The sequence below is a fragment of the Archocentrus centrarchus genome, chromosome 7 (genome assembly GCF_007364275.1).
Source record: "Archocentrus centrarchus isolate MPI-CPG fArcCen1 chromosome 7, fArcCen1, whole genome shotgun sequence".
In the NCBI taxonomy this organism is placed as follows: Eukaryota; Metazoa; Chordata; class Actinopteri; order Cichliformes; family Cichlidae; genus Archocentrus; species Archocentrus centrarchus.
In genome coordinates, this window is record NC_044352.1 from 10,038,888 (window position 1) to 10,064,660 (window position 25,773).

At 41.0% G+C, this 25,773-nt stretch overlaps 3 protein-coding genes across 5 annotated transcripts; 2 read left to right on the plus strand and 1 right to left on the minus strand.

Annotated features, from left to right (window-relative positions):
* Positions 1 to 487: 487 nt before the first annotated feature.
* On the plus strand, positions 488 to 12,576 carry rad21l1 (RAD21 cohesin complex component like 1). Its single transcript, XM_030734017.1, has 14 exons — positions 488 to 719; positions 1,018 to 1,184; positions 3,979 to 4,108; positions 4,921 to 5,020; positions 5,265 to 5,368; positions 5,494 to 5,601; positions 6,267 to 6,350; positions 6,523 to 6,630; positions 6,743 to 6,972; positions 7,772 to 7,853; positions 7,954 to 8,087; positions 8,178 to 8,288; positions 8,540 to 8,614; positions 11,409 to 12,576. The coding sequence occupies exons 2-14, from the start codon at positions 1,041 to 1,043 to the stop codon at positions 11,595 to 11,597; spliced, it is 1,599 nt and encodes a 532-aa protein (XP_030589877.1). The 5' UTR covers positions 488 to 719; positions 1,018 to 1,040; the 3' UTR covers positions 11,598 to 12,576.
* A 302-nt stretch (positions 12,577 to 12,878) lies between these two features.
* snpha (syntaphilin a) lies at positions 12,879 to 19,477 on the plus strand. 3 transcript variants are annotated; one of them, XM_030732656.1, is made up of 5 exons: positions 12,879 to 13,006; positions 15,272 to 15,388; positions 15,780 to 15,911; positions 16,388 to 16,537; positions 16,717 to 19,477. In XM_030732656.1, exons 2-5 carry the CDS (start codon positions 15,345 to 15,347, stop codon positions 17,963 to 17,965), a joined length of 1,575 nt encoding a protein of 524 aa, XP_030588516.1. In that variant the 5' UTR covers positions 12,879 to 13,006; positions 15,272 to 15,344; the 3' UTR covers positions 17,966 to 19,477. The 3 variants fall into 3 exon arrangements, with proteins under 3 accessions (XP_030588516.1, XP_030588515.1, XP_030588514.1); XM_030732655.1 differs by lacking the exon at positions 12,879 to 13,006 and adding an exon at positions 13,390 to 13,604; XM_030732654.1 differs by lacking the exon at positions 12,879 to 13,006 and adding an exon at positions 13,390 to 13,541.
* A 446-nt stretch (positions 19,478 to 19,923) lies between these two features.
* fkbp1aa (FKBP prolyl isomerase 1Aa) lies at positions 19,924 to 25,773 on the minus strand. The gene is made up of 5 exons (XM_030734473.1): positions 25,632 to 25,773; positions 25,481 to 25,528; positions 24,869 to 24,981; positions 20,902 to 21,077; positions 19,924 to 20,675 (listed from the first exon to the last, which is right to left on the minus strand). Exons 1-4 carry the CDS (start codon positions 25,666 to 25,668, stop codon positions 20,946 to 20,948), a joined length of 330 nt encoding a protein of 109 aa, XP_030590333.1. The 5' UTR covers positions 25,669 to 25,773; the 3' UTR covers positions 19,924 to 20,675; positions 20,902 to 20,945.

Here is a 25,773-nt window from a genome sequence, read left to right on the forward strand (position 1 = left end):
ATTAAATGAGGATGAAAATGACAAGCAGAAGAAGTAGAAACACCAAAACAACAGCTCACCACTTTATTTATGATGGACTGCTTTAAGAATTTGCACCTGATCATGTGTGAAATGGAACTTGTCAGACTTTAAAGTGGCAATCACACAACACTAATCATTTCTGCACATCTTTCTTTCCTTTTTTTCAACATAACATCAGCAGGAGAAATTATACAAATTTAATTTGAAGCTTAGCATATAATTCACAAAGGTTTGTATATGCCTTTCCTTTACACCCTCATCTGTACAGCATAGTGTTATCCACAGGGCTTATGAATAAGTTAAGACTCTGAGGGCAAACCAGTTTGAATTTGACGCAATCTGTCCAACTGAATCGAAGCCCACTGGTGCATGAAGCCTCTGAAATGCACTGCTGTTAACCACATTCAATGCTGTTTATGTTTTTTGTTTTTTAACGCTTCTAAAACATTAGCTAATTCATTAGAAAATGAGCACATTTTCCTTCTCTTGAATTGTTGCATCAGTATGAATGTGTTTCAGTTTAACAGCAACATGACAACTCTTTGGTAATGTTAAATGGTTTTTGACCATTTATATCAGTGATTACCATTAAAAAATGTTTTATTTTATTTTATTGGCGGGGAGCGGAAGTCGTTGCTTGGTAACCCCTGGCGGTGCTGTGCGGTTCAATGTCAAAAGGCGGTACTTTCAAACTTCAGGTAGGCTGTTATGTTTATGTCGAGCCTTTACTGTGCTTGTGTGGAATTAATAATATTTTTATATGCTTTTACCTTCATTGTAAACAGTAAAAATTAAGCGGCCGTGAAAAAGATTCTGATAACATCACAGCGTCGCAGTTACCCACTACTAGCTAACTTTAGCCGACGTTGACACTAGAAGTCAGGCTTGGAGAGCAGTTAACGAAACATCTATTTTCTAATCTTATATACATAAAGATGGATAAATTCAGCAGAGACATGGAATGCAGTTAAACAAACATTAACATTTTCCTCACAGGTGGCAGCTAACTTACCAACATAATGTTCTACACACAACTGTTTACGTCTAAGCGCGGATCTCTAGCCAAAATCTGGCTAGCAGCTCACTGGGAAAGGAAGCTCACAAAGGCCCATGTGTTTGAATGCAACCTGGAAACAACCATCAGAGAAATCATTTCACCCAAGGTAAATATTTTTAAAGCGAAAACTTTCTGATAACTTACGCCAGCGTTATTATAGTTTTGCATTTTTCATTAGCTTTTATTTGTTTTCAATCTAGTTTGCGTTCGATCAGTTTCCAAAATGGGGTTGCTTGTTTCAGTTAAGTTTCTCATGTTAGTTTTTTTTTTTTTTTTTTTTTTTAATCTTTTTAATTACTAGCGGCAGAAATGAGTTTCCTTCGAAGGGTGGCTGTCCTCTCCCTTAGAGATAAGGTGAGGAGTGCGGCCATCCGGGAGGGGCTCCGAGTAGAGCGGCTGCTCCTCCACATCGAAAGGAGCCAGTTGAGGTGGCGCGGGCATCTGATTAGGATGCCTCCTGGCCGCCTCTTGGGTGAGGTGTTCCGGGCATGTCCCACCGGGAGGAGGCCCCGTGGTAGACCAAGGACACGCTGGGGAGATTATATCTCTCGGCTGGCCTGGGAACTCCTTGGGGTCCCTCCGGATGAGCTGGAGGAGGTGGCTGGGGAGAGGGAAGCCTGGGCTTCTCTGCTTAGGCTCCTGCCCCGCGATCCGGCCCCGGATAAGCGGAAGAGAATGGATGGATGGATGGAATTATTAGAAAATAGGTGGTATTATAGGGGCAAAGTTTCATAATAGTTATTACAGTATAAATCTGACAGTTTGTGAAAGCAGTTGACAGACATTTATGTAGACATCCCAGTCTCATAAACACAGTGATGTTAGTTTTATTGACAAATGTAACCGCAGTGACAAAGACTTTTTATCCCTTTTTCATTTCTCAGTTTATACAGAGAGTGCAGGCAGGGTCGAGCAGGTGGAGACAAGTGTCAGGGGTCATAAGTGATAGAAGGATAGCAGCAAGAGTGAAAGGGGAGGTTTACAAAGGTTTTTTTAAAAAAAAAACGACTGGAGGCTGAGCTGGAGGTGGCAGAGTTGCAGATGTTAAGATTTTCGTGGGGAGTGACCAGGATGGGCAGGATTAGAAATGAGTATATCAGAGAGGCAACTCAGGTCACGCACTTTGGAGACAATTTTAGAGAGACAAGGTTGAGATGATTTTGGATATAGTGGATATATTGGACAAAAGATGTTAAATATGGAGCTGCCAATAAGAAGGAATAGAGAAGGTTTTTGGTTGAATAGAATGCCTTTATTGTCATTATACAGGATGTACAATGAGATTGGAGGGCCACTCCTGTTCAGTGCCATGCAGAAGAAAGTCAAACTTTATAAAATATAAATTAGTACTTCTAAAAAATATACAGAAAATAAAATAGTATTTATAAAATATACAGAAAATAAAAGAATGTATACAAATATATACAGAAAATAAAATGTATAAAAAATATAGAAAATAAGAGAATGTATAAAAATATATACATTGTAAAAAATAAAACGTGTGTGTGTGTGCGTATATATGAATATTGGATATTACACAGCGTAGATATAGATATTGTTCGTTATGAATAATATAATATTGCACAGAGATGTGGGTATTGCACAGTTAGAGTGGGTGAGTGTGTGAGTTCAGGGTGGTGATTGCTTTGCCAAAGAAACTGTTCTTGAGTCTGTTTGTTCTGGCTTTGATGCATCTGTAGCTCCTGCCAGAGGGCAGCAGGTCAAACAGTTCAAAGCCAGGGTGTGAGCTGTCCTTGATGATGTTTTTGGCTCTGCTGATGCAGCGGGAGATGTAGATGTCTGTCAGGGAGGGGAGAGGGCATCCAACGATTCTTTGTGCTGTCTTGACTACCCTCTGAAGCTTTCCTGTCTGCCTCAGTGCAGCTGCCATACCATACTGTGATACAGTACGTCAGCAGACTCTCAATGGATGAGCGGTAGAAGGTCAGCAGCAGGTTTGAGTCCAAGTTGTTCTTCCTGAGGACCCTCAGGAAGTGAAGTTGCTGCTGAGCCTTCTTGATAACAGCTGTGATGTTATCTGTCCTGTCAGTCCTGTGCTTCCTGAAATCGATGATGATTTCTTTGGTTTTCATGGTGTTCAGTGCCAGGCTGTTCTCTGAACACCAGGCTGTCAGCTTCAGGACCTCCTCTCTGTAGGCTGCCTCATCTCCCCTTTAAATGAGTCCGACCACTGTGGTGTAATGACAGAGGATGTGCAGAAGGTTGGTGTGACAGAAGAGGAAGAAGAAGAAGAAAATGAAGAAGAAGAAGAAATATATCCTCAATTAGTCTCCTGATATCTGGTAATAGGGTTGTGGATATTTCACCTGCGCTGCAGTCCTTCCCACCAGAGACAGGAGGAAAGAGGAGTCAAGGCAGCAGGCATTTAACAAAACAAGACATCCATGCTTTGAAGACTCATTTTAAAAAAGTTGTCCCTAAATTGCTTTGGTAAAGCCCAAGTACTGCTGGACATTATGATCTCTGTAACAGTGTTCATGACACTTGGTATATTTGAGACTACTTTAAATTCTTACTTTTTTTTTTTTTTTTTTTTTTTTTCCAGTCACATTTTTAATCAAAATCCTTGGCAGCCAAATGGTAAAATTATTGCCATATTCTGTTTGACAAAGTCCAAGGACATCAGTGTTAAAAAAAAAAAAAAAGTTTCTTTTTTACTTAGGTAAAGAAGAAACTATTAGTCTATGAGTAAAATTAAATTGTGAAAAATTACTGTGATCTCCAAACTAACAGTGATTATACTCACGCCGACATTTCCTGTATGTCTAGTTTTTACTTTTGTGGAGTTAACTCAAATAATTTACATATTGTCTCTGTTAACCTTGTATATTAACCCTGGTGTGGGTGTTGTCTGAGACGTGAGCATGTGTTCTTTGTAGATGAAAATTGGTTTGCGGACATCTGGTCATCTGCTCCTTGGTGTGGTCCGAATCTACTCCAGAAAAGCAAAGTATCTCCTTGCGGACTGCAGCGATGCCCTGGTTAAAGTTAAAGCAGCATTCAGGCCAGGTAACATCCCCCTGACCTTTTTTCTTTTTCTCTTTTGTGGTCAGTGTCAACAGTTATTTCAATAGCCACAATTAAAACACCAAGGGTTTAAATGGGCTATGGTTACACAGGATTTAATGAAATATTACTTATTTATTTATTTATACATTTGTGCAAATGCAGGGACTTATGTTGACAACCAGTTAGATGGGGAAGAATAACATTATAAAATATGAATGGAAATTTTTAATCAGAGCAGCTGGCTTTGTTTAGTTTATGTAACAGTTCCTCTTGAATAAATAAAAATAAAACCTGAATTTTAGCAGGACCATGGCTTCTTTCACAATTTGATAACATGGAGAGGATGACTGGCAGAAACTGAGATTCAATTAATCCTGTGTTTATGAAAGTTAGCGTGTGGTACATTAAACTGTGCGTGTGTGAGCCAGCCATATGATCATTTATTTTATGATGCAGCACGAACAATAAAGTTGAAACAGCTTCAACAAAAACTGAACAACCTTCATGAAAGGAGTATTTATGACATAACTTATGTAATAGGCTGCGTTAGTTTTAGCTGTGTGTACTTAATAAAGTGGTGACTGAAGTCTGACTCTTATCCCAGTCACAACAACCATCAGAGGACGACGTAATTACTTAACTAACTTATTGCAGGAAGCAAAATTTTCAATCCAATTTATTGATTTATGGTTTTCTGTTGTACACAATCACAAAGAATCCCATAGACAGAGACAGGTGGTAGGCATTCCTTATTCTTCATGTGTAAGGTATGAAAACTTAATTTATGTACTTGCTGTCTGATAATACACCAGGACAGACAGATATGACTGTGGAGGGGCTTGAAGCCACAATAAAAGCGATTACTTTGATCGAAGATTTCACTACCTTTGACTCCCAGCTGCCAGACCCCAGGTATTGTTTTCCTCTCTACTCCAACATGTCCCAACCTGTCATTTATAGCCATGATTTCTATGAGAGGTGTAATTTACACTTGTTAAGTATAAAAGGATATGAGCAGAACATAAGCCTAATGCCTAATCAACATAAGGTTGATTAGGCATGGCTGCTCTGCAATTATACATAAATTCATTGCTTTTTTGTTTGTTTGTTTTTTTAAACCTGATGAATATGTGTTCTGTTTGTGTCCACATGCCAGTGACATAGATGTTGTGGACCACTTTTCACTGAACCAGAGTCGACCAGAGGAAATCACTCTGAAAGAGGATTTTGGAAAGAGCTTTCTAAACTTTGAAGACGTTGGTAAGAGTTGGATTGTTTTGTCATGGCCTGGTACTTTCTGCCTTGATGTGAGTTATTGTTATTTTCTTTGTTTGTGTTGAGCCCGATTTAATTCTCCTTTTCGTGTGTTCGATCGTGTTCGATAGGAGATGAGTGCCAAGGTCATTGCGATGCAGTGCTGGATGTGAAAATCGAGAGCTTGGCTCAGCGTGAAGATGCATTTGGGGATGAGGACGATGGATTTGATTTACTCGGTAGTCTGAATTGATCAGGATCAGATTATTTTCAGGTTTTTGTCCTGAAGAACATCTTTAAACATCTGAATCAGGAAATGTTAGACTCATTCAAATATACCAGCATTCAGCAGGCCATCAAAAATTTGTGTTTAATCATTAAATACTGTATATACAAATTTAAAAAGGAGTACAAGCCTGTCTTCCATTAGGTGTTTCAGTAAAATGTCACAACACACAGAGCTCTCCTGGACTTGCCCCCTTTTCCGAGTGGTGTTTCCACTCCCTGTCCTGGTTATAAACTGTGAAAATTTTGACCTGGATTTCTCATGTCTGCCAATATCTTTGATATCTGTGAGAGGAGACTGTCTGTTTATGCCTTAAGGTCCTCAGCAGGAGTCGTGTTTATGTATCCTTTCAGAGATCCAGCATCTGAACTCCAACACAAAGAATATCATGTCTCCTGCCTGCTTTTCTGGTTTTAATAACAAGTGAATTAAACCCCCACAAAGAACACAATCTACTCACTGCACCCATTCATCAGTCCTGTGAAAGCCCACCTCTGTACAAATTACATCAAAATAATGAGTCTGAAAACTTTTTCCAGTAATATGGTTGTGGATCTTGTTTTGTTGCTTTTTTCATATCGGGATTAAAATTGACTTGCATTTACGCTGACTTTCTAGACTTTCTGACGCAATCCAGTGATAATGCCACAGACTTCATTCTGGAGGAGCTACAAAATGAAAACCTACAGAATGATCAACAAGGTGATAATTCGTTGTGATTGTATTTTATATGAGCTATATAAATTCATTTTTCACTTTCATTTCAACAGTTGCAACAGTACTTGCTTGATTGTACAACAGCGCCAGTGAATTGTGTTGTTCATTAAGAGAGTAAAGAGATGTTTGCTCAGAACAGACCCCATATGTTTTGCAGATGCTAACACAACAAATTCCATGGAAGTTGAGACCCCGACGGCGAATCAGACCACCCTGCTTGTTAATGAGGGGGAGGCCTTTGCTCTTGAACCAGTGCCCATCACTCGTGAGCACCAAGAAGCCACACACATCTGAACATTGAAAGCAAGAGCAAAACTAACAGCTTCAGTTCCACTCTTTTTCTCACATACACTCTTGTATGATCTATTTTTCTTTAGCCAACTCCACAAGGAAGAAGGGAAAGAGGAAACGCAAGCTGGTGGTGGATCAGACTAAAGAGCTTAGCAACGAATACATCAGAGAGCAGCTTTCTGACTTTTCCGATCTGGTTGATCCTTTGGAGATGGCCCCACCGACTGTGCAGCTCATGCAGTGGAAAGAGAGCGGAGGTGCAAAAAAACTTTTTGCACAGCCGTGTTCCACTGTACTATCGCCCCAGATAAAGGAGGTGAAGCCCTACTACATTCCCAGCAATGAATCCCATAATAATATCACCAGATTTGATGAAAAGGTTCCATACCTGATTTCCCTTTCAAAAACCCTTTCTTGTTCACCTCCGGATAACTTCCAGAGCACGCACGCTGCAGTTTCATGACAAACCTTAAACTTGTGTAAAGAGAATTCATAAATTTGTTCTCCAGATTAATAAAACTTAGTGATGATGGTGGGGTCTCTGGCTAAAACAGTTTTTGAGGTAAAGAGTCCATTGTTTGAAAGACGAAATGCATGTCGGGTCAGGAGTGGGGCCAGGAGCGTGCTCGTTTTTGGGGGGTTTTGGTGATAGTCTTCTACTGTAACTCGCTGAGGCATGTGAAGGAGGGCATACAGTGGAAAAACCTGAACTGTGATGATAATATCAAAATGCCTCACCAACATAATCTTGACTAATCACTTGCCACAATTGCCATATTTGCCTTGCTGCGAGTTCCTTCACTTACACAGAATGAAAATGAAGTTAAAATGATTGATCCAGCATCCAGTGCAGAGGCACAAGTGCAAGAAGACACAACAGGATTTCCACTGAGTGATCTTAAAATAACAGCCATGTTTTGACATGTTCCGGATGTGCATGCGAAGAGTAGATAAGCCAATTTAATTCAAGTAAGGCTTTTTAATTTGACGGGGTAATTCCCAGAACCTTTTAATTAAACTCTGCATTTTGGCAAACATAAAATTATACACTGAATCTGTCAATGGAAAATATTAAATCCCTGCTACTAATATTAAATCATGTTTTACATTTGCAGCTCTTTGCCAAGAGTTTTCTCCAGGTGAAATGCTATGGTGTGCATGAGGATGTTGAGGTGATACGTCAGGAGGAGCAAAACGGTAAGAACTTGTGAGGTATGAGAAATGCTGTATAACTTGACTGAACTATCTTTTTTATTTTTAATGTGTCACTCGTGTTGTGCTTTGTTCTGCTCCTTAGTTCAGAGTGACCGAAGTGCCTTCGCTGCAGACATCAGTGTTGTAGATTCATCAGTTGATCCCGAAAAAACGCACACTGAGCTGACTGAATATGATGACAACAACCAGCATGAGAGTTACCCACAGCTTGCACAAGTAAGCATTAAGATGTCAGGTTAAAAAAAAAAAAAAAACTCTCTTCCTTTCATTTTTTTCAGCTCATAATCTGTGTTGTGTGCCTGTCAGGATGAAAACAGGTCAGAGTTTACTCATCCATCACTTCCATCTGAAGACTCCATGTTTGTCCATCCGTCCTACTTGGAGCACAGCGCACAGTCAACCTCCCTCCACACTCAGGTGCTTGTGGACACGCAGTTACAAATAGAAACAGGGCAGCAAACTGTCCTCTGCCAGCCTGTGCTTCACACCCACCTTATCTTTGGAATGAAAGTGAGCTAATAATGGATGATTGTGTGTGAAAATAGCTGGTATAATAGACAAACTCCAATCTATTAGCACTTGACAGATGGCAGGTGTTCATTTCCCATGCTGTCTTGGCAATGTGCCCAGCATCACTGACTGAAATATGGTGCCTTTTCTACCTGCAGTCTATGCTGAACAGCCAGGATTTTGAGGAGAGGAGGATAACCAGGCAAGCACAGAAGCTTCTGAAGGCTCTAAAAGTAAGATTCTATAAATACTAAATGGTCGGACATTAGAATCACAGTAGCACCAGCTACTCCATCTTGGGTGTAACTGGAGTTGAGGATACCAGAGTATTATTTTTCCTTAAAATGTATTAATTAGACATTTAATAAGAAAAAGTCTTGAAAGGTATGAAGCTCTGAGTTCTACCCAGAAAAATTCACAGGCCGGTGTGATCGTATGATGGTTGGGTCGCTAGCTAACTGCTGAAACTCTCAGCAATCAACTGCTGGCTAGAACCCTGAAACTTAATGTTATCTGCCCCTCCCTGAGCCGGAGGTTTCTTCCTGTTAATAGAGAGTTTTTCCTTCCCACCGTTGCCAAGTGCTTGCTCACAGGGGGTCGTTTTGACTGTTGGGTTTTCTCTGTAATTATTATATGGTCTTTACCATACAATATAAAGCACCTTGAGGCGACTGTTTGTTGTGATGCGGAGCTATATACAGTGCCTTGCGAAAGTATTCGGCCCCATTGAACTTTTCAAACTTTTGCCACATTTCAGGCTTCAAACATAAAGATATAAATTTTTAATTTTTTGTGAAGAATCAACAACAAGTGGGACACAATCGTGAAGTGGAATGAAATTTATTGGATGTGTCAAACTTTTTTAACAAATAAAAAACTGAAAAGTGGGGCGTGCAATATTATTCGGCCCCCTTGCGTTAATACTTTGTAGCGCCACCTTTTGCTGCAATTACAGCTGCAAGTCGCTTGGGGTATGTCTCTGTCAGTTGTGCACATAGAGAGACTGAAATTCTTGCCCATTCTTCCTTGCAAAACAGCTCGAGCTCAGTGAGGTTGGATGGAGAGCGTTTGCAGTCTTCAGCTCTTTCCACAGATTCTCGATTGGATTCAGGTCTGGACTTTGACTTGGCCATTCCAACACCTGGATACGTTTATTTATGAACCATTCCATTGTAGATTTGGCTTTATGTTTTGGATCATTGTCTTGTTGGAAGATAAATCTCCGTCCCAGTCTCAGGTCTCTTGCAGACTCCAACAGGTTTTCTTCCAGAATGGTCCTGTATTTGGCCCCATCCATCTTCCCATCTATTTTGACCATCTTCCCTGTCCCTGCTGATGAAAACCAGGCCCAAACCATGATGCTGCCACCACCATGTTTGACAGTGGGTATGGTGTGTTCAGGGTGATGAGCTGTGTTGCTTTTACGCCAAACATATCGTTTTGCATTGTGGCCAAACAGTTTCATCTGACCAGAGCACCTTCTTCCATATGTTTGGTGTGTCTCCCAGGTGGCTTGTGGCAAACTTTAAACGAGACTTTTTATGGATATCTTTGAGAAATGGCTTTCTTCTTGCCACTCTTCCATAAAGGCCAGATTTGTGCAGTGTACGACTGATTGTTGTCCTATGGACAGACTCTCCCACCTCAGCTGTAGATCTCTGCAGTTCATCCAGAGTGATCATGGGCCTCTTGGCTGCATCTCTGATCAGTCTTCTCCTTGTTTGAGATGAAAGTTTAGAGGGACAGCCGGGTCTTGGTAGATTTGCAGTGGTCTGATACTCCTTCCATTTCAATATGATTGCCTGCACAGTGCTCCTTGAGATGTTCTGCTGGAGGTTTCTTCCTGTTAAAAGGGAGTTTTTCCTTTCCACTGTCGCCAAGTGCTTGCTCATAGGGGGTCGTTTTGACTGTTGGGTTTTCTCTGTATTATTGTAGGGTCTTTACCCACAATACAAAGCGCCTTGAGGCGACAGTTTGTTGTGATTTGGCGCTATATAAATAAAATTGAATTGAATTGAATTGAATTGAAATTGAATTGAATGTTTAAAGCTTGGGAAATCTTTTTGTATCCAAATCCGACTTTGAACTTCTCCACAACAGTATCTCGGACCTGCCTGGTGTGTTCCTTGGTCTTCATGATGCTCTCTGCACTTTGAACAGAACCCTGAGACTATGCAGGTGCATTTATACGGAGACTTGATAACACACAGGTGGAACTTCTGGAGTGAGTTTGCTGCACTGAAAGTAAAGGGCTTGAATAATATTGCACGCCCCACTTTTCAGTTTTTTATTTGTTAAAAAAGTTTGACACATCCAATAAATTTCATTCCACTTCACGATTGTGTCCCACTTGTTGTTGATTCTTCACAAAAAATTAAAATTTTATATATTTATGTTTGAAGCCTGAAATGTGGCAAAAGTTTGAAAAGTTCAATGGTGCCGAATACTTACCAGTAAGCTGACAAGATGCATAAACCAATGCAACGTTAGTACATGATTCCTGAAAAAGATGTCTTAAAAATAGAAGGTTCATTGGCATACATGATTCCTTAAGTCTCAGTCACAGGTCTTAGAATAGAATGGAATAGAATAGAATAGAATACCTTTATTCTCATTATACAATTAGATTGGAGGAGAGCCAGTTGGTGCCCCCTGGCAACTTCCTGTTGCTATGAATAAATGTGTATTCGCTTTAATGGTTGATGAGAGGTTGCTGGCTATCGCTAGGTGAAATCAGTTGCACAGAGGTAGCCATTTACTAACAAAATTAGTTGTCAATTACATGGCAAGGACAAGCAGAAGAAAATGGGTGCGGGGGTGGATAAAATAATATTGCTAAATTGAAGTTATATTTATCTGTGGACACCCTGCTCTGTCTTATTCTGCACCTTGCTCTATTTAACAATGAATGACAGATGAGAAACTATAGTCAGTGGACAGGCATTTAACAATGAGAAGGATAGGAGAGGATTAGGGATGATGTCAGGGAAATTAAACTCTTGTCTTTGTGTGTGTGTGTGTTTGCAGCAGAGCCAAAGTGACAGCAGCGACCCCACGTTCAGCCTGCAGGCACTCTGTGAAGGAAGCAATCGCTGGCAAGCTGCAACCACCTTCTTCTGTCTCCTCATCCTGAAAAAACAACAAGTCCTCTGTCTGCGTCAGCACGCTCCCTATGAGGACATCGTTGCAACACCTGGACCCAAATTCTGCAATTAGTGAAAAACAGAATTCAGCCTTCTAACGTGTCAGCTCGGGTTTGTAAATGACTTGCAGTCCTGGTTCTGCTGTGTCATATCTCACACAGAATAGTTCATGTCTGTGTTATTATGACAAGAGAATTTTGAAGTTAGTCAAGTCGGTTTCTGGGCTAAATATTATAAACTGCATGAAAAGAACACGTTACTGTATTTGTGTCAAAACTTGTATGATTGTTTCTTTGTTCCAATTAAGGAACTTTTCCTAAAACTCTGTCAGACTTAAACTTCTCTGAAATTTTTGTATCTGCTCGATCGTTTAAATTTATTTAATTTTTGTATTGTTTTACATTTCCTGCATCTCATGTCATGCAACACTTAAAATCTTGGAGGATGGCAGTTGTTCAGTTAGTCTTTTATAACAGTTCCTCTCATATTTACTCAAGACATGAGCTCTGAAAAGCCACTTCTATAACGAATTATTTTTAAAAAAGCGTCTGAAGTTTTATCTGAAGAAGAAGGAAAAATTTTGCTGTTCTTCATTTTGCAAAACGTTACTTAACAAAAAGTATTTAATGTAAATCTTTACTAGTTGGAAATATGACTTTATGTTGCTGATGTTTGAGATTGGACAGTCAGATCACAACAATTTGTTCCATATTTTAAAACTATTTTTCCCTTGTCTTAGCAGCACTTTGTGAAACTGATGCAGTGCCTACTGTTTAACTTAACAGTAATGAGAGACTAACAAAGCTATACTTATTTATTAACTCCTTTCCAAAGGTTTCCGTCATCCATTCAGGAATTCTTTTAACACAGGACTTTGGAAGCCAGTGAGAGCTGACTCCTGATGCATGTCATGCTTTAAAGGCAGGCCCTTTGTCCACTTGTTGTTACAGTTCATTAATTAAATAGTGAGGATTTAGAGTTAGTGCCTGCCTTCTCCTGTTTTTGCTCATGTCATTGTGGTTTGTGTTAAAATAAATACATAAATGGAAGCATAGACTTCTGTTTATTTCTATTCTATATGAACAAACTTTGCTGTGATTGGACTAGAACATGACCTTTTCTGCACATCCAGCCATCATCTGTGCTGTTGAGCATGGTTTCCCAGTCCAGCTGGATGCTCATCACCCTGCCTGTCTTTATTAGAATAAACTGTTCACCTGTCGGACATTGAAGCCCCCCGTCAGTAGACAGAACCGTGCAGGTAATAATCCTGCAGGATGAGGCTTTATGATTCCCTGCTGTCACTTTAAGAAGCAGCGATGCAGCAGACGCAGTCGCCTCATTAATCTGCGGGCTTCATGGCTGCGGGATGGACCCTCACCAACACCACCAGCATCTTTTCTTCCTGCTGCCACCGGGGACCGTTGAGTCAGGCAGGAACCGAGGCTTTTCCACGATGCGCAGCTTCCACCTGCCCAAATGGTACTGTTTCACATGCAGATTGTTGTCGGTCTTTTGTGTCTACCAGGAACGTTTGTTTTGAGGTTCAGAGACATGGTTATATCCTTGTTAAGGAACCATATCATGCGGTTACTCAACATCCACGTATGTAGGACACAGCTGGGACGAAATTTGCTCGTCAGTGTTTACGATTAGAAGCGTCTTTTGTGGCAAGTACCTGCTGGGGTGTTGGGTGTCCTGTTTAGGGACTCGCTTGCAGTCAGCTGGCCATGCCAAAGTGATGACTTTTTTTTTTTGCACAAACTGCTTATCTAACAGCGTTTTATTTTAGGCGACAGATGTTGAAAATCATGTGATTTAATACCGTAATCATGACTCAAGGACAAAGCGGATCGTCCCCCTCGCTCCTTCTATTTATCCGGAAACATTCTGGCATTCTCCCCCCACACAGCCTGGATCCTCTGCAGACTGTCTAAATGCTGCCTTGAGCACAGTTTTCTGCACCGGCTGTTTGATGCTGCTCGCCTCCACAGAGAACACCGATACTCACACTTACGTAAGATGATTGCGTATTTCTCACCAGCTCTTGCCACTTGTTGCGCAGACTGAGGAGAGGGAGGTGAGATTTCCTACTTCGTCGTCCTAGAAATTAAATATAGGACAAAATGAGACGCTTCCGGCTCACTGGGTGCGCTTTTCATAATCAGCAGTTACAGGTCTGTTGTGTCTGCATCCGCTGCTGGGATTTCTTGAATAGTCGGTACATTTTAAACGTGGATCAGCAGGTTTCCTTTAGCTTTACGCAGAACTGCGAGACTTCTGAAGACAGATGAGAACATTTTGTCCTCATCTTGGATTTTTATGCTGGTTGAGCTGGAGAGGAAATAGACTGTAGCTACCATTAGATCACTTTGATTATACAATCAAGTGGTAGTCTGTGAAAAAGCAACCTACTTATGCCCATTGGATGCCAAAATTTGAGGAATTAATAAATATTTGGATTTATTTTATTTTCATTATCAAGATGTATCAAACTGCTTAATTAAGTGAATACATGGACGGGTTTTATTTATAGTAATATAACTTTCTTAACATATATACTATAAAGTCAAACTTAGAGATTAAAAAGTAGATAGATGCCTGTCAATTATATTTATAAATCATATAAACAAACTAAGGCATGCAGAAGAGCATTTCTGAACGTGCAACACATCAAATGTTGAAACAGATGGGCTGCAGCAGCAAAAGACCACACAGTGGGTGCCACTCTTGAAGAACAGGAAACTCAGGCTACAGGCTCACCAAGATTGCACAAATAGAAGACTGTAAAAATGTTGGCTGGTCTGACGAGCTTTGATTTGATGAGTTCACTCTACTCAAATACCTCCACAGTTAGCAGATCTCAATCCAGTAGAGCACCTTTGGGATGTGGTAGAATGGGAGATTCGGATCATGAATGTGCAGCTGACAAATCTGCAGGAACTGTGTGATGCTATCATGTTAATATGGACCAAAATCTCTGAGTAGTGTTTCCAGCATCTTGTTGAATCTATGCCATAAAGAATTAAGACAGTTCTGAAGGGAAAAGGGGGGTCCCACCTAAGGTGTAACTAACCAAGTGTCTGCCTGGTTCTGTTTCAGTCAATCGTCAAAATGTTTTGAGTTTTAATACCAAGGCTGACACGCGAAGAAGGGACTCTAACTGATTCAACCTTCATGTTCGGGAGACAATCAGGAGTGCTTGTACAGTTCTACAGGCTTGGCTTGACACTGATTGTAAAAAGTGATACAATTATATGACCCACTATAGTACGAACACACGCATGCATCCATGTCTGCTCTGCTATTTAAAAGTTGTGGTGAATTCTTTGTGGACAGCTAATAACCTCAGTGACTGTTGACTCTGCCAGCCACCAAACATGAGGCTTTGTCTTTGTTTTGTAGCATTTTAAAGCAGTTAATGTGAAGTTTCATCATGTTTGTGTGCAGCTCTGCAGACAGCGAGGACACAGTGTAGAGAGAGGCAGCTGCACTGATTGTGGACTTACTGTGTCCTCTTTGTGTCAGCAGAGAAAGGAGGCTTTATCTGCTGCTGCCTAGACTATTTCTTTTATGAAGGTTAGCATTAGACTTTTGTCACTGCCTACCAGTGCAGAGCCTCATAATGACTGCACACAAGAGACAGCATTTTGGAAGAAAAACACGTTCTTTGTCAGCTTTTGGAATTCATTTTTCTTCACACTGGTTGTACGTCTGACGTTTTTGTGTCTGTAACGGTGATTACAGCGCAGCCGTGAGGGCTCCTAGTGTCCCTCTCTAGAGAGAGTCGTGGAGAGGTCGGACATTCCTTTGCACATCGATGTCTCTCACTCCGAGTCGAAAACCCTCCTCAGGTCAGCGCAGGTACTGTTCCTTCTCATACCTCTCTTCTTCTTTTTTTCCAGCCAAATGACAAAAAAAATGTCACATATTTAGTGTAGCATTAGTTCAGGGTCAGCCACCATCCCAGCAGATCAACAGATCTCAATGCCCATCCAAATCAGCTCAGCAGCTATCTTTCTACACATCCAATCGGCTATGTCACATAGGCTGAAGCTGCTTCAGCTTGCCCACAGTTGCTGCACATCTGCAAGCTGCTTTGCAACACATTTCCACCCCAGCTCCTTCTTTCATCTGTGTCTTAATCATTGTCATATCTGTTGTCATTGATGTGTGCTCTGTTGTGTCCTGGGGGGGGGGGATTGAAATCTGGTTTGGTAACTTCCTAATGAGTGCAATTTGATCTCCCAACAAGGCGTTCGGTGGGAACTAGTGGCGGCAGTGGGCGATATTCCCACAGCGACACATCCAGTACTCAAACCTACCCCGGTCGGGTTAGGGCACCAGAAGGCAGTCCCACAGCCCGGACGTATCCCAGTACTCCCAGGTAGCATACTGCTTAAACACCTTTAGTCTAACAGTAGGAAAAAAGGCACCAAAATGTTAGTAAAACTACCCCAGATCTTTTTATGGTCAGTTATCTTCTTATAGAGCATTCAAGTTAGATGGACTGGACAGTCAATTGCCCACAGCTATGAATGTAACTGTCTGTCTGAATGTGTTAGTCTCATGGCGGACTGGCATGTCCTTCCAGGGCTTTTACCAGCTGAGACGTCAGCACCCCTAGACTTCTGCAATAACTGTTGAGCTGAATCAACAAATTGCTTACATAATATCAACAAAAACTGGCTGATATTAATCTTGACTAAGGGCTTATTGCAAGGATATTGGATTGGTTTGTAGTAGATTGCACCAGTGTACCTACTAAATTATATCACCAGTTTTCACCAGTCAGCTGTCAGTTTACAGTCATCACATGTGATTAAATGCAACCTTCTTTTTTTTTCATACGTGTGGCGTCAGGCGTCAGGCAAAGCACACAGCTTGCAGCGACAACCATGGGATCAGACCCCCGACCCCAGAGCAGTACCTTACACCCCTTCAGCAGAAGGAGGTGTGTATACGACACCTGCGAGCCAGACTGAGGGAAAATGTGGAAAGACTACAACACAGGTTAGCCTTTTTCTCCGTACACTCACTTTACTAGTTGTTGTCCCAATTCTTGTTGTAGCCAGTGTTTCCTTTTTTTTTTTTTTTTTACTTCCCTAGTGCTTCCCTGTTAAACTCCCACACTATGTCTCTGTATAAGTGACTGCAAAATAATTCTGCTATTCTCTTTACTTCCCCATCAGGGACTGTGAAATAGATGAGTTGAGGGCCCAGCTGTACAGGATGCAGGAAGATTGGATAGAGGAGGAATGCCACCGTGTTGAGGCCCAGTTAGCCCTAAAAGAGGCCCGCAAGGAGATCCAGCACCTCCAGGAGGTGGTTGACTCAGTGAAGTCCAACTTGGGTGTCCGGCAACAAGATTCCCATGACCACAAACCATTCTCAGGGTTGCAGGGAGCCCGGCCAGGGGGGAAGTCTCGCTCCTGTGGGTGTTCCCCAGCCAGCACTTTGAGCCGCAGCAACGCCCACTCTAGACTGAGCAGCGAGGCTCTGCAGTTAGAACGTGGCTCAAATGCTCCTGAGTCGAGTGGAGCTTCGCAAACAGCAGGGCAAACTCACCTGCTCCTGGAGGCAGCCCTGCTATCAGAGCAGCTGCCGCCACAGGGCCACATCCGAGGCCCCCCAACTGTGCCACGTTCTTCCACCTATGAAAGGTTGTGCAGTGGGGGAGCTGTGTTGCCAATCTCACACTCCTGCCACACTCTCAGTAGCAGCTGCAGGTGCAGTGGACACACCTACCTCCCCCACCATCATTTGTTTCTGCACTTACCTCAGGAGGAGGCCCCGGTTACAGCTACTGCAGTTCCTGCTACTGAGTCTAACCCCATTCCTGTTCCTGCAGCAGAGAAGAAACCAGAGGTCCGTTCCCAGGCGTGTAGCCCCACCATGACCTGGCTGTGTGAGGAAAGTGCTGCAGAAGGGCCGAGTGTAATTTCTTTAGCCACAGTGGACACAACCCCCTCAGAACTACAACGATTTCCATCGACTTTACCTCCTCTCTCTTCTACTGAGCATACTTACAATACAGAGCCACTACCACTGGACAAACCTGAGGAGGTAATGAAGGTCCCTGCAGGGCCTCACACCTGCCAGCCCCAACCTTTAGCTCCACTACCAGTGAAGCAGAAAGCTACAGTAGTGGAGATAGAAGAAGATAATAAGGATGAAAACGGAGGAGCAAGTGAGGAAGGGTATTCCCCTCAGCGGTGCCACTGGAGCCGGTACTTCCTTGTAGATCTTTTGGCTTTGGCAGTGCCGGTGGTTCCGACCATGGCATGGCTGTGCCGCGGAGCACCACAGGAGGTCATGCCAGTGTATCATATTGGATCCTTGCTGAGAGGTTGCTGTGCTGTGGCTCTCCATTCACTTCGACGCCAGGGTGCAGGCAGGGGCCGCAGGCCAACCAACATGAACGGAACAACATCAATCTGACACTTTCAGCCATATTTGAGATTAAGAAACGACTCCAAACCCCTCCAGGCACAACGCTGGCTTTACTTTATTACATTTTAGTCTCAACCTTGCATTGGATATCTCCACTTATAAGATTTTTAGAGTCTGTGGTCATGCTTTGCCTTAGAGAACAAAGAATTAGTTGTACATTAAATGCTTTCCTTACTGAAATATTCTGTATTTAATGCTACTGCCTGCACTTTAAGTGGTTTTCTCTTTATTGCAGTTTGCATGTAACCCACTGTTTGGGTTCTCTTGCTTGTATTAAAAAGCCCCTTCAGTATGAGATGCCTTCAGGGCAACAATGTACACTTCACATTATGAAAATAAGAGAAATAGTTTGTGCTCTTCTAATTTCACCATCGCAGTTTCTAAATTGTTCACAGGGGATGGGAGAGTCACAGTCATCAAATTCCTTTGGCATCAAGGATGCGCCGCCAAAGCGGAAAAGTACATAACAGTCAGCACTTTTCTGACGTGTTCAGAAGCAGTCAGGAAACAGAGCACACAGGGTGTGGGTACGAGAAGCTGACAGGCATTCATATTTGTATCACAATCAAGAAAATACTGAAAGTGTTGTAAAGATTTTGGGACTGATTTTCTGAGAAGCAGAGCTGAACTGACTCTACTGAGAGCAAAACAGATTGTTGATTTTTTTTTTTTTTTTAAACTCATTTATTTTTTGATTCCTACAAACTATGAAAAACTGTACAGACTCCACTTCATTAATCCTGTTGGGATAAAATACAAAATGCATCAGTGACCCAAGAATAAAGAGCAGAAACCTGCAGCTTAACACGAGGTTATTTTACATAATGGAGATGATCTAAGAGTCTAAATCACACTAACAGAAAAAGAAATGATTTTTATAAGGATAGCATTTATTATGTTTTGGGTCTTAAAACAAAATGTGGTGTGTGTGTGTGTGAGAGAGAGAGAGAGAGAGCGAGCCTGATTTGCTCTGCCCTTCAATGCACAGCCAGCTCATGTATCACTGTTTCTTCAAAGATAAGGAGGGACTTCTATTTCACACTTAGTAACCTGTGATAAATGAGATAAACAAGGAGAGCAGTTTTCTTGACTGAATTTGTAAAGAGGTGACAATGTTTGATACAGGTGTTTATTTCCTGATTTTAAATGAAGCGAAAGATGTCTGCACAGCTGCTAGAAAAGATGAACGCGATTATTTTTTGCCATCGACCGTGGCTGCTTTCATCACACTGTGCTGCAGTTAACTGTAATGCAGTGTGTCGGTGTTTGAGCATTAATGCTAAAGCGTGCATATTTCAAGTGGCCCTTTGATGTCACTCCATTGTATGTGGGAACTATGATGTGCTGTAAGTTTAGTTACCAATTTCAGCCTTATTATGCAAAAAGAACAAAGGTTTGGCTTTCAGGGATCCTTCAGGTGGGGTTTTACAAGAAGTTTAACCAGAGGTTCAGCGTGACGAAGAAGAATTTTATTGTAAAATAAAGTCCGTTGGAGCAGTACACATTGTTGTCCTTGAATTTCACACTCTTCTTGGAAATAAAAGATGCTTCTGTTCTTTTTCGTTTGTTAGTGAGATGTGTTCACATGAATTAAGGCGAGATGCTACAGGTGAAAACAGCTCTTCATTTAGCAGTCATGCAAATGAATGCATAGCAGTTAACACGGCATCTCCTTTGTATATTTCAAGCTAAAATTTCAGGCATCTGCCATACAGAACTACTTTTGTTTTGAATGAATTCTGCAAAAACCTTTGCAGAGGTGTAGAGTGGGGTCATGTTAATAATCCATTCAAATTTGGCTTACATCCACCAAGGCCTTCAAGGTCAACCTAATGATTTATTGGTTGAAAATTGAGTGTCTCCCCTTATTCATGAGTCAGTGATAGAAATGACAGAAAATACTACCAAGTGAGATGGAATGACTCAAAGAAAGAAGAAAATAGCCATTTTAGTTAAAGTCACTCTTTTATTGTATTCAAAGAAAGCCACAGGCCTCGAGGAATATTTTCTTCGTTCGGCCAAGAGGACAAGTGTTTTTCAGCTGTGGATATTAAAGCAAGCAGGTATTTTTGGCTCATAAATTAAGACAGACAAAAATCTTTCATGTGCAGAGTCCTGTAGGCTTTTCATGAAAATGATGTTTGAATTTTGAGCCCCTGATTACAACATATTCTGTGCATTTTTCAATCCCGCCCACCCCAAGTACATCACAAAAGTAATTTGTAGAAATATTGTGTCAAACAATTTATTCTTATTTTGAATCAAGACATTACCCGCAATCAATACAATTTTATTGTAAAGGCCACAGAGCCACAGGAATGAGACTGATTCAGTACTTATGACACTTGATTTAAAACGTGGTCCTGGTGGCAGATGCATTTAATCAAACTGAGGCAAGGAAGTAAATTTTAAGTCCAAAAAAAAAAAAAAAAAAAAAAGACCATACAAATAGAAAGCAGAATATGACAAAATACATGTGATTGGAAGGCCTATGACTTATTACTTTATGTAATCTAAAGTATAATATGAGGGATAAAATTTTAAAGCAAGTGACAAAAAAAGAAAAAAAAAACAGGACTTGTATCTAAATGTAAAGGAGAGTGAAATAGTGTAACAACAGACATACGTCCTATGCAGGAATCGAGAGCAGGAATCATCAGTTAACCTTTTCCTCCATGTTCCCAAGATAGGAGTCAACCTGCAGTGAGGGGGGGGAAAAAACAAACAGTCTCAGAGGCGTGCTTAACGAGGAGAGGAAAAGGGGATTACAGGAGGGCTTGTTACATCCATACCTTGTAATCTCTGGACATTAGTGGCAAATGTATCGTCACCGTACAGCGAGTGATCGTACTGGTTAGGATTATTATTGCACATCTACACACCCTATTAACACTGTGTATGACACTTAAATAAACACATCTCACCCTGAAAATCTGACTGGAATTAAACAAAGCTGAGTGCACAAGTTTCAGGCTTCCAGACCAATCAGCTCCACATCGAAGGTGAGAGTGGCGTTTGGTGGGATGATCCCTGGGTGACCTTTGCTGCCATAGGCATAGTCCGGTGAGCAAATAAGCTTTGCCCGCTGACCCACACTCATCTGAGGAGGAGATAGAAATGAAACACTACTGCTGCCATTGAATTAAGTAATAGATTTACTTAAAAAAAAAACAACTTAATAGTACAGGATCAGGTTAGCTTAGTGAAGTTAGTGAAGTTAAAGGCAATGACAATCTAATAAACCATATCTTTATAATGCTCAGTTTATGGAGATGCAACCATTTTTGTCTGAAGTACATACTTTCTTTCATATTTACCAGCAGTTGGCACGATGTTATGTTTTACTGCTGCCAGAAGGTGGCAGTAACACACCTAGAAGTTGTTTTTCGACCAACGTTAAATGACAAATACGAACAATGAACACGCTACAGACCAACACGCGTCAGACTGGAATGTGAGACGCTGAGAGATTGGATGGTGCATGAACAGGAGTAACATGCGAAGTCACAGATTAGAAAAGCTGCCAATAAGTCTAAACAAGTGGATGTTCTTTAAATAAAAGAAAATGAGGCCCAGTGCCAACTTAGCCAGGTAAAGCTAGCATGTCACAAGTCTACTACAACTATGTGCAGTCATTTGAGAGTAATTTAAGGTAGAGTGCACCTATTAAGCGTTCCCTTATTTTCTGTCTATAGTAAACAGTGGTGGATGATGCTCATTATGAGATCAGCGTATGTACAATCTCTGAGGTAAAGGTCAGGATTCAGACGGGCCTAAACAGTCAGTTTCAGACACTTTTTTCTACTCTTGGCTCTGTATGACATCAAAAGGAGACACCAAATATGGAATCCCAGACAGCCACTTCTGGCTGTGTGAATCCGGAAGCTCAACCCACCTAATGTTCAAATCTACTGCTTACTTTAAAAATTTTTTTTTAATTATTTTTTAATAAAAAAACAAAAAAACAAATCTACTGCTTACAAGGGGCAATCAATCAGAAGAAGGTTAGCTTGAAGCTGTGGTTCTCAAACTTCAAGCCCTGCTTCCCACAAGTTCAAGTCAATCATTAACAATAAAAAAAAAAAAAGTTCTTAACTAACTTAAATTTTACATAAATGAAAGGTAAACACAGTAGCAGGGCAAACTTTTATTAAAAATTTATTGAAATCTGTTTTACTTGGTGTTTTTCACCTGGTTTCACCCCACAGTCTGAGAACCACAGGCTTAAAGTGAGAGGAGATCAAACCGCTTGTTTCAGACGGAGGATGAACTGAGTGTCTGCACCAAGGGCCAATATAAGATAAATAAAGATTATTTTGAATTGGGAATTAGGGTTTTGCCATGTCATATCATCTGTGATAATACCAATATAAATTTTTGCATGACATAAAGATGTCACTGCAATATCATTGCTCTCACCAACACCATGCATTTATAATTTACTGTGGCTGCGTGTCAGACTCCAGTGACAATTTAGGACCTAAAAAGGGAGCTTCTTCAGCAGCCACTAACAAAACACAGTACTTTGGAAAAATGTGCAAGAAAACTGTTCCTGCTGAAGGTGAAAACAACAAATTTATTTCAATACTTAAGACAGGAAAAAAAAAAACCCACCATTGAGTACAACCAGGCTACAAAAGAGGAGATACTAGCACAGCTGGTAATGTGCGACCCAAATGTCGACAAATTACTCAACTGAGTGTCGCTGGGCCAGTTGCTGCCTGCACGCCATATGACGGGGAGAGCAAATAGTTGATGGAAATTACTGAAGCGCATACATGGTGGAAAAGAAGGAATTTAAGCAGCTGGTTAAAATGATCCAAGATACATTCCAGGTAGAAAATAATTTTCAGTTTTATTATGTGACAATATAGTGCAGCTCCTGAAGAGTTACAAGGTTAAGTTAATTTAGTTATTGTTAAACTAGAGAACCGAGCAGTTATTTTATTTTACTTACATGTTACTGTAGGGCTGCCTGGGCTACTTTTATATTGCGTCACTACTAGGGCTGCAATGATTTGTCGACTACAAAAATTAGTCGACCTGGAATTTTAATGTCGTCGGGTTGTATTCTAAAACCACGTGATTTTGTAACTGCAATACACTACAGGAAGATATGGGGGCAGTATTGCCTCCATTGTATGCCAATAAAAATACCAACGAAGAAGACAGTAACGCGAACGCAATGACGATGGAACAGGTGGAGGTTGGCGGAGAAAATGAAAGAAAATGGAGACAGACTGTCAAAAGTGTGGGAGCATTTCACAGGAACCAAAACTAAAGTTGAATGCAGACTGTGCAAAGCAGATTTTTCCTTCCACATCAGCATCACTGCAATGCGTGAGCGTTTAAAAGGGCGGCACCCTGGAGCTGTGACATCAGCCCTGGATGGGTACGTTTTAGAGAGTAAGTGCGTCGTTGATATCCTGTTAATGTTTCTACAAACATTACTGTCGGAAACAAGGTCTCATGGATGATGTTTGCTAAGCGGCACCATGTCAGTTATGTTAGCTAGCGAATGAAGTATAATAAGAACAGCTATGTTGTCTCCTATTTTTTCTCGCATTAATATTCCCGTTCATCATGAACAGTAAACCTCTTCATGAAGTGAATCGTCTGTAAACTTTTCAGTTGTTTTGGACGGAAAAATCTTTTTGATTTAATTTGAAGCTCACTTGAACTTTTAGACAGAGGTCATTTTTATTTACTTATTTGCACATTATATTTTCATATAAAAATAAAAATTGCATTCACTTTAATATGCTTTTTTTTTTGCTATTTATTGTTATGGTCACATTAATGTTAAAAATACACTGATTAGTTTTAAACTCGCATTTTTATGGGTCATTATTTTAATTGTGAGAAGAGACAACTAGGTGATATTAACAGATAGGCAGGTTTGAACAGGTGAGGTAAGATTGAAATAATCGTTGACTAATATATTAATCAAAAAAAAAAAAAAGACAGATTAGTCAACTACCAAAACAATGTTTAGTTGCAGCCCTAGTCACTACTATTGCACAATAACGCTGCTGGCACCTGGTTTCAATAGATTCATCAATAAAACATTGTCCTGTAATTTTTTTTTTTTCTGTAACATCAGAAACATCGTTATCACAAGTTTTCTGTGATATAATTATGAGACTATAATAGCCCACTACTACTGGGAATCCTACAAAGCTACTCTAGTAGAACCCAAGAATAAAAATATGTGGACTACAAATGAGCATAATGGGTATTTTGCTAATTGAAAAAAACAAAAAAAGCTAACGTTCTGATCATCTGTCTGTCCAATCATGCACGTAAACCCACAATAATAATACACAGTTTATTAAAACACAAGCTCGAGACAACAGGGCAAGCATCACAGGACACAATAATTTATGAAAAATAAAGTACTTCTAACACTAATAATTGCAAGGTTACGAAATTAAAGGGGGGTAATGGTGGCCAGCCAAGTACCATAAGAGTACGTTAACAGCTAAGAGAGCCGCTGTGCCGCATTCAACAATAATAAAGGCAGACGGAGGATGGAGATAAGAGAGCAGAGATGCTCTAACGTGACTTGAGACCACCGAAGGAGCTGTGAATGCCATTTGGATGTTTTCAGTTTTAATAAAAGAGCCTCCTTGAGCTTAATTTCTGGTCACTGCTTCTGTTCTAACGTGGTAGCCAAGATTTTACCTGGAGACAATTATTTGACAAATTTCTGTTCATAGTGTCATAACTGACTGACAGGTGTTACTGCTAAGATTAGACTAAATATCTGCCAATATAAGCAACACAGATGAGAGGGTTACAGTCGTTACTTTTAGTTAGGTGTAAGCAAAACATAGGCAGTTAGTTAAGTGAATAGCTTTATGCAGATTTTAGAGTGGAAATCCTGCTGACCTGGGCTACTCCTTCCTCCCATCCACGAATCACCTCCTGGTGTCCAATCTTGAATTTGAACGGCTTCCCCCGGGACCTCGAAGAGTCAAACACTGTTCCGTTTGCCAGTGTGCCTGGTGATAAAATAAGAGGGCTTAAAGATGTTGGGATACCGAACTAGACACTGAGCTCGGGTTGCTGATAACTAACTTTTCTGCACCCGACAGTCTTTTCCAGAAGAGCTAACTGGCTAGCCGTGATGCTAGCACTAGCATCAGGGGTCCCGGATAGTTCACGTTTGGGGTGTGTGTGTGTGTGTGTGTGTGTGTGTGTGTGTGTAACTACTATGTTATATAGAGACATGTCCGGTCGGTTTAACCGATTAGGTACATGATAAAAGTCTGCGAGCATCAGCCTAGCTGATTTAGCCCAACAGTCACTATATTCAATATGTTAATGGAAGCTAGCCGCAGTGCTATCCAGCAAAAGAAGCAATGGTCACTCGGCTGCCGTTAGATGAAATTAACTTGTCTCACATTTCACCCAAACAAGCCCTTTTCATACCGCTTAAGCCTACAGGAAACATTAAAAATCTTTCTGTCTAAATCTCGGAGCTCCTGCCTCCGCACTCACCGACATAGTGCACCACGACGCGCTGCCCCTTCTTAGGAAAAGTCCGGCCTGAAAAAAGGAGGAAACGGAGAGAAAGTGGCAGAATAATGAAGCGCACACTTTTGGAACAAAACGGAGTATTACACTATTAAACAAGTCACGCAATTCCTACCGTCGCCCGCAGTTATTGTCTGAATTTCTACTCCCATTTTCGCTCCGCTGTGTCTTTCCTCTGGACCACCCTAGAATGCGAACGGAAGCTGGAGGCATGGGCGGCCTACTGACGAGCGGGTGGGCACGGATGGAGGAAAAAT